The 7,923-nt window shown below is 50.8% G+C and overlaps 1 protein-coding gene across 3 annotated transcripts in view; it reads right to left on the reverse strand.

Moving 5' to 3' along the window:
- The window catches only part of TTC14 (tetratricopeptide repeat domain 14), a 31,905-nt gene extending 24,272 nt beyond the window's left edge, over positions 1-7,633 (reverse strand). For 2 of the 3 annotated variants that reach the window (XM_032783842.2, XM_032783833.2), the window contains exon 1: positions 7,416-7,630. In XM_032783842.2, coding sequence (XP_032639733.1) covers positions 7,416-7,579 — 164 coding nt within the window. In that variant the 5' untranslated portion in view covers positions 7,580-7,630. Of the gene's footprint in view, positions 1-7,415 lie in introns of all 3 variants that reach the window. The other variant, XR_012656350.1, reaches the window with a different exon arrangement.
- Between the last annotated feature and the right edge of the window lie 290 nt (positions 7,634-7,923).

Consider the following 7,923-nt stretch of genomic DNA (forward strand, 5'->3'; position numbering starts at 1 on the left):
GAAAAGAAGCATGAACTTTTAGAAGGAATTTTGGGTGTAAAAACGTAGAGTCAACTTTTGTCCCTGAAGAAGAGGGTATATGGTGGATCTGCCATAAGAGCTGCTATCTCGCCTGCCGTCTGGCAGAGGTAATGGCCACCAAAAAAGCTGTTTTCATCGAGAGGTGCAAAAGGGAGCAGGTGGCTAAGGCCTCAAAGGGTTGGTGAGTTAAACAGGACAATACTAGGTGAAGATCCCATGGAGGGGTAGGTGGCTTAATGTCTGGATATAGGGTTTGGAGTCCCTTCAGGAAATGTTTGGTGATGGGATGAGCGAAAACCGAAGTATTGTCAACTGTGAAAGCGTTAATGAATAGGTTGTGAGGCCTTCTAAGTGGTGATGGACTGAAATGGAGTCAACTGACGATGAAAGGCCGTGATTGCTTAATGTCCAATAGATGAATCAGGCCGGACTGTATGTCAAGGGAAGAGTATGCAGAGGTAGTAGGAGACAGTTGTTTGGTTGAGCTCCATTTTGTGAATCTTTCCCACTTTCGGAGGTAGGTGGTACGGGTGGATTGTGTTCTGCTGTGTAGAAGTACCCTCTGTACTTGGTCGGAACAGTCTAGTTCTCATTGGAGAACCATGCAGGTACCAAGCTTTGAGGTGAAGCATGGAGAGATTGGGGTGAAGAAGCCGGCCATGCTGCTGTGATAAAAGGTTTTGACCGGATGAGAGGCAGGGAGATCGGTGCTGTTGAATTGACATTCTGGTGAGGAATGGGAACCACGGTTGTCTCGGCATGAAGAGTGCGATCAAGATTATCCTGGCACGATCAGTTCGTATCTTCGTAAGGACCCTGTTGAAGCAATGGTATTGGGGGAAAAGGCAAGTAAACGAAGGCCGGTGCCAGGAGATCATGAATGCATCCCCTAGGGAGTGTTTGCCCAGTCCTGCCCTGGAGCAGAAATTGAGGCATTTTGTGTTTTTCGGGGTTGCGAAGAGATCTATGGTTGGGTGACCCAAGTGCGAAATATGTCGAGAATGATTCTGTCGTCTATCTCCCATTCGTGCTCCGAAGGAAACCGTCTGCTTAGCTCGTCGGAAGTGTGTGTTCAGCACGCCTGGGATGTACGCAGCTGATATCTGGATGTGGTTCGCAAGGCACCAATTTCAGAGTTTCATGGCCTCTGAACAAAGAGAGTGGGAACGAGCCCCCTTGTCTGTTGACGTAGAACATGCAGGCATGTTGTCTGTCATTATGCGTACATGCTGATTCTTGATTAGTGGGAGGAAGCAACGGCAAGCATTCCGGATAGCTCTAAGTTCTAGAACGTTTATGTGTAGGGAGGTTCTCGGAGTGAGACCATAGCCCGTGTACTGTGTGGTGAGAGATATGGGCCCCAGCCAGTGAGGGATGCGTCGGTCGTCATCATCACAGTTGGTGGAGTCTGGAGGAAGGGGACTCCAGAACAGAGGTTGTCGGGGACTGTCCACCATATGAAAGAGTCCTTGACCCGGTAAGGTATGGTTAATTGTTTGTTTATTGAGTGCACGCACGGTTTGTAAACCGTGGCCAGCCAAGCTTGGAAGCACCTCATTGTGGAGACTTGCGGACCACGAAAGTGCACGAGGCCATGTGCCCCAGTAGCTGGAGGCAGTCTCAGGTTGGCAACCTGAGGGCTGCTGTGAAGCCTTGTAGCCAGCAGTTTTATGGTATTGAATCGGTCGGGTGGAAGGGATGCCCGTCCGGAGTTCTGGAGTCGAGGCTTGCTCCTATAAAGTCCAGGCGTTGGGTAGGATTTAATGTGGATTTGTTTCGTTTATTTGCAGGCCCAGGGATTGAAAGCACTCGATGGTGATTTTTTATGTGAAGCTGAAGGCCTCGGCGTATGTGGAGGCCTTGAGGAGGCAATCGTCCAGGTAAGGAAATATTATAACTCTTGTTTCCTGAGGTAGGCCGTGACTACGCTAGAAGTTTGGAGAAAACTCGGGGGGGGGGGGGGGCAGTGGAAAGGCCAAATGGTAGAACTCTGTATTGGTAATGCGTCGAGCCAAGGCTAAAACGGAGAAGAAAACGTCTGTGGGCTGGGTGGATCTAGTGACGTGAAAATAGCGCATCTTGTAGGTCGAGGGCTGAAAACAAATCGCCCTGCTCCAGGGCTGGAATATATGGTGGTGAGAGTAACTATCTTGAACTTTTGTTTCTTGATGAATTTGTTGAGCCTCCTGAGGTCGAGGATCGGTCGCCATCCTCCAGTTTTTCTTCTGTGTTAGGAAATAAGGGGAGTAGAACCTTTCCCTTGTGGCATTCGGGCACGAAGTTCGATAGCACCCAGGTGGAAGAAGGATGTTGTACTTCTTGCTGGAGGTGTGGCTCGTGAAAGGTTGTCCTGAAGAGGGACGGGGAGGTGAGGTGGGTGGGAGGTAAGGAGAGGAAGGGGATGGAATACCCCATTGTGGTGACCTCTAGAACCCACTTGTCGGTGGTAATACTCTGCCATTGGTGTAAAAATGGCTGTAGACGGTGTCCAAAGATAGTTGTGGGCAGTGCACGCACTGGAGTTGGGGAGACGTTTACGAGACCCTCGACCAAAGGTTCAAATTTGCTTATTATTTGGAGGAAGATGGGGCATCCCGGAAGAACTGAGGCAACGCCGCTGGTATCTGGACCTCTGGCGTTGGTGGTGGTGTTGTTGATCCTGAGATCTCGGGAAATGCTGCGTATATGAGGGGTAGCGCGGACGGTGGTAAGGTTGATATCTGTACTGTTGCCTTCTGTTTGTAGGGGTTTGGATATCTAAGGACCGAAGAGTTACCCTTGAGTCCTTCATTGAGTGAAGCACTTCATTAGTGGTGGAAGCAAAGAGTTTATCACCATCAAAAGGGAGATCCTCTATGGTGCTCTGAACCTCTCGAGGAAAGAGAGAAGAGGAAAGCCGGGAACCTCGGCGCACGACCACCGCTGTAGCGGTGGATCTTGCTGCAGTATTGGCTGAATCCAGAGCTGTTTGAAGAGCCGTGCGGGATATGATTTGGCCCTCGGAAACTAAAGTTGTAAACTGTTGTTTCTTGTTGTCTGGGATGTGTTCAGTAAAGTCCATGAACTTATTATAGTTTCTATGGTCGTATTTTGCCAGGACTGCGGTATAATTGGCAATTCGAAATTGCAACGTTGAAGAGGCATACACCCTACGACCGAGCAGGTCTAGGCGTTTGCCCTCTTTGTTGGTTGGGGCATGGCGGAAATACTGTTGTTTGTTTCTCTGACTGGCTGCGTCCACTACCAATGAGTTTGGCACAGGATGTGAGAAAAGGAATTCAGAGCCCTTCGAGGGAATGAAGTATTTACGGTCCGCCTGTTTGCAGGTAGGCTGGCTTGTGGCTGGAGTGTGCCAGATGGATTTAGCAGGTTCCATAAGGGCTGGATTAATTGGTAATGCCAATCTGGACAACGAAGATGGTTGCAGGATGTCTGTTAGCTCATGTTGTTGATCAGGTACTTCCTCCAGATTGATTCTAAGCTCACTGGCAGCCCTTTTGAAGAGATCTTGGAATTTCGAAAAATCATCTGATGGCGGGGGAGGGGAAGGAAGTAACGCCTCCTCAGGTATTGGATCAGTTGGTATGTCAGGTAATACTGGATCAGGAGGTGGAGTTAATTGATCCTGAGGATGGGTGGGTGCTGCCAAATGAGTCATATGAGTTGGACGTTCGCGTCTAGCCTGAGTAGAATAGCGGACATGCTGCCTGACCCTGCCAGCAGGTAGGGGATCTTGGGGGACAACTACTGCACTAGTTGGGTGCAAAAGAAACTTTATTAAGAAAATGCAAAAACAGGGAAAATTCAATAGTGTATAGGGTTTGTTAAGGTAGACAATTGGGGAGGGGTTTCTTTTAGTTTAAATAGACAGGGGGGTTTAATGTGGGTACAATAATTGGTAACCAATTGACACTGAAGTATAATGTAACAGGTAGCTAACAATTTCTATGTAAAGTGAGTGTCACAGCAGCATATAGCCAACTAACAGTCATGGGTAATGTGTCACAGTAGTGTAAATGTAAAAATGTGAGGTTGTTAGAGAGAAAAAGGTAACCAATGGGTTTTATGCTAGACTTTAGTAATACAATTGAGGTTTGGGGGCAGTAGGAAGACAGACTTAACCACAATTATACAGAACACAGCAAAAATTCTATCTATGATCTAACTTAACCAAGACTACACAAATCAGCAAGTAACAGAACACAATGCAACAATTTTTTAAACCTAACTTACAGAGCACAATACAAACCAATTCTCTAAACCTAACTGAACCACCGCTATGCAAATGAAACCACCACTTACTAGACTAAGAACCTGTTCTAATAGGTGCGCACCTTAGCAGCAGTGGGGGGGGGGGGGGGGCGGCTGCAGCTGGCAGCCAGGATACAGTCCAAGAAGGCACAGCCAGCAAGGCAGCACAGGCTTATTTTTTAGCAGCAAAAGGCGCTGCAGAGCAAGAAACATATGAGATACGACCAGAGTTAGCTTGGGTCTGTCTGCTTGGGAAACAAGGCCAGCAGCTAGGACAGAGGGGCCTGCAAGGGAGAGAGAGAGCTCTTACAATTCCCCAGGACAGCAGCAAACTACAGACAGGAAACAGCAGTAGCATTGGGGATGGAGAGAGGACTCGATCGCTTTCAGTAATCAGGAATCTCCACGCACAAATTCGTTGTTCGTGGGAGGGGAGTTCAAAAATGGGGGTACGCCAAATAAACGATGGCGAGAAAGGACCCCCAGAAACCCCTGGGTGATCAGTTCCTGCATTGCTTGCCTGGTCTTTCTGCTGTAGTTTCAAAAATGTCTGTTTTTAAAGGCAAACTCGCAGTTTCCCGCCATACTTTTTGATGGCTCCTCTTGATACAGGGGAGGAGGGAGGCAGGAAAAACTGTAGGAGCGAGCACAGAGACATGTCTGGCGAGTCCTGGCAATAGTGACTCAAAAGCATATGAGGCCTATGACTCATGCCCAGGATCTTAAAAACACATAGGTCTTGCAGCTCTGGACATTGCCACCCTACATCGAGCCCAGGTTTAACAAGGGTGATAACAGGACTAACCCTTGAACAGGCAGTGGTTCCACTGCGCACAAGTGGCCATCCCTTTGAGAAGCGCAATGATTCTTGGTAAACATCTTAAGGGGCCCTCCCTTTGAGAAGGACAGTGGCCCTGGTAAACAACTTAAGAGCCAGGGAAGGGGCGGCCACAGGAGGAGAACAAAATGGAGTATGGGGACAGCTGTAAGAAACAAAATGGAATAGGGGGATAGCTGTCACAGACACTGCCGAGGGAAAGATGGCCACGGAGCCCAAAACTGCCATGGTGATGGAAAAGGCATAGGAGGTGCCATCCAGGGGTTAACACACCAGGAGGTGGGATCTTGAGGGTGGCTTGGGACAACTTTCCTGTGTCCGCGGGTGACAGGACTCTGAGTGTAGAATTCAGATTGCACTGGAACATCAGCCTGTAGTTCAGACTCCTCCTCACTGGAGAAAGGCTGCTCGGACCCAGAATCATTTGTCAGGGAGAAGCCATCCCCAAGAAAGGGGGATTGCAGTGTAGTTGACACTATGAGGCCACTTGAGTGGGTAAACTGCAGCGCTGGGGCAGTTGGAGGCGAAGGCTGATATAGATCCTGTGAGGGAACCCGGGCTGACACCGGAGTTCTGAGTCTTGGCTCTGTGCCAAGTAGCGGTAGTAATGCCGGTGCTGCAGGTGGTGCCACGCTATTAATAGCAGGCTGCGGTGCCTCCACGGGTGTCAGAGTTGTTGGTGCCGCATTCATCGCGGTGCCGATAGGTGCCACAATCGAGGCAGGCAACTGAAAGCCTGTCGCCTCGGCACCAGAGCCTCACGCTGCCGCCGAAAGCACAGGCGGGTTTAGTGCGGTACCGGAGGAGCCCGGCTCCTCAAATGTACTCAGGCAGGGAAACACCGGTAAGGAAACTGACGAGCTGACTGGAGAAGGTTTATCAGTGAAGCCTTCTTTACATTGTGAGTGCTCACGTTTAGCTGTTTTCTTCAGTTTCTTTGAAGGGTTAGAGCTGTGTCTGAGAGCAGAGGCAGAGTCCGCGCCAGGGTCTGAGGTGGACTGTAGGGATTTTTGAAGCAGAATAAGTTTTAGCTTTAACTCTGTCCTTCCTTGCTCTAGAGCTTAATTTAGTGCAGTGAGAACATTTTGGGGGAATGAGTCTCCCCCAAGCATTTTATACACTTGGAGTGTCCATCAGAGAGAGGAACAGCGTCCTTACAGGAGGAGCAGCACTTAGAGCCTGTGGAGCCAGGCATATTTGAAGCGGCTGACAGAACAAGAAATTTATTTTTATTTTTTTTAAAGTAGGAAGAAAGGTAAGTAACACTAACTAACAACTAACTAACAGGAAAAAACTGTCTAACTACAGGTCTTTTAAGATAGGAAAAGAAATGTTAAGGAGTCTGCTGAGCTCTGTCTCAAGCCGGGGGCGGTAGAGAAGGAACTGAGGGTATCGGCCACGCATGCTCACTAGTGACATACTCAGAGGTTCTAAGCATGCGTGGCCGCTAGGAGTACTGTTGTAAAAAATCTCCAATCAAAGGCGCAGGGGCGCACCGACACCTAGAGTGGAGCACCCACAGGGACATCTCTCGAAGAAGAACTATGGTGTTTGGATTTTCTCTGCCAAACTAAACCTGGCAGATTTCAAGGTATGCTACAAGGTGCCTTTGTGTCAGCTTTTGGATTGAGCGTACAGACGCTACTAGAAAGTAGGACAACAAAAAAGCTTCCCCTGCCATTCCATTTCATCGGCAAGAAAGAAATCCATCCTCAATACCCTGAAGCCTTTCAACTCTAGGGATGAAAAGCACTACACAGGAAGAGGGTATTTGCGTAACGTGGCCCTGTTCCTGGACTAGCGACTATGTGAAAAACGTCAAATTTCATTTAAAAAGAATGAGCTTCTAGCCCTCATGGCTCCAGAAGAAAGCTTGGAATCAGGACGCCGAAATCCAAAGGCAAAGACCCAAACGTTCATTTTTAAACAACTTCTGATTTTTAAGCGTCATGATTTTTTTTTTGGCGGGAGGGGAGCGGGAAGAGACCTGACATTTTTAAATGCCTGTGGCTATCACTACTACTACAAGGGAGCTACGAGGGAGCTGGGGTCAGCGCCCAGGCTGGGTGACCCCCTGCCCGAGGCTTAAAGGACGCAGAGTCCAGGGAAGCGGATCCCCAGTTGTGGCGGGGGAGGGAGCGCGGGTCCCTCTGACCCCGGGGGTCACCGACAGAGCAAACCCTCGGCGGGGGCCGTGGAGCGGCACTAGAGCCGATGAAGGAGCTGGGGTCCTCCTCAGAGCCGACCCGAGCTGGGCTGTGGGGCGGGACCAACAGCTCCCTCCTCCCCCTGCCCGGCTCCTTACCTGGCGGGCGGCTGGTGCTGGGCTTCCCGGGACAGCTCCAGGCTGGGGCCCCCGGGGGGCAGGAGGCCCCGGAAGTCGGAGTTATCGTGCTGCTCGGTGCGGAGCAGGGAGAGCAACGCGGGGCCGTGGAAACCCAGCGCCTGGCGGAGCAGGTCCCGCTCCATCCCGTCCGCGGCGAACACCACAGCGCAGCAACCGGAAGCTTCAGAGGAATAACCTGGAAGTAAAACCCGCCGTAGTTCCCCCCCTTTACCCGGCGGGAGGGAAGGGGCGGGGTTACAAGGGAGGCCCCGCTCTCGCGCATGCGTACAACGGGAGGGCGCTGTGAGGGGGTGAGAGAGGCGGTGTCCTCCTTCCCTGCACTTCCCTGCATTCTCTGCTCAGCCCGCCGCGCGGGGGCGCTGGCAAGGCGGGGCTCGAGCTCCCGGAGCTTCCGGGCTCAGCCCGCCCGTCTCGGTAGCTGGGCCCCGCCCACAGCTGCGGGGGAGGCGGGGCGTTCAAAGATAGA

This window comes from Chelonoidis abingdonii, chromosome 8 (assembly GCF_003597395.2).
Source record: "Chelonoidis abingdonii isolate Lonesome George chromosome 8, CheloAbing_2.0, whole genome shotgun sequence".
NCBI classification, from domain to species: Eukaryota; Metazoa; Chordata; order Testudines; family Testudinidae; genus Chelonoidis; species Chelonoidis abingdonii.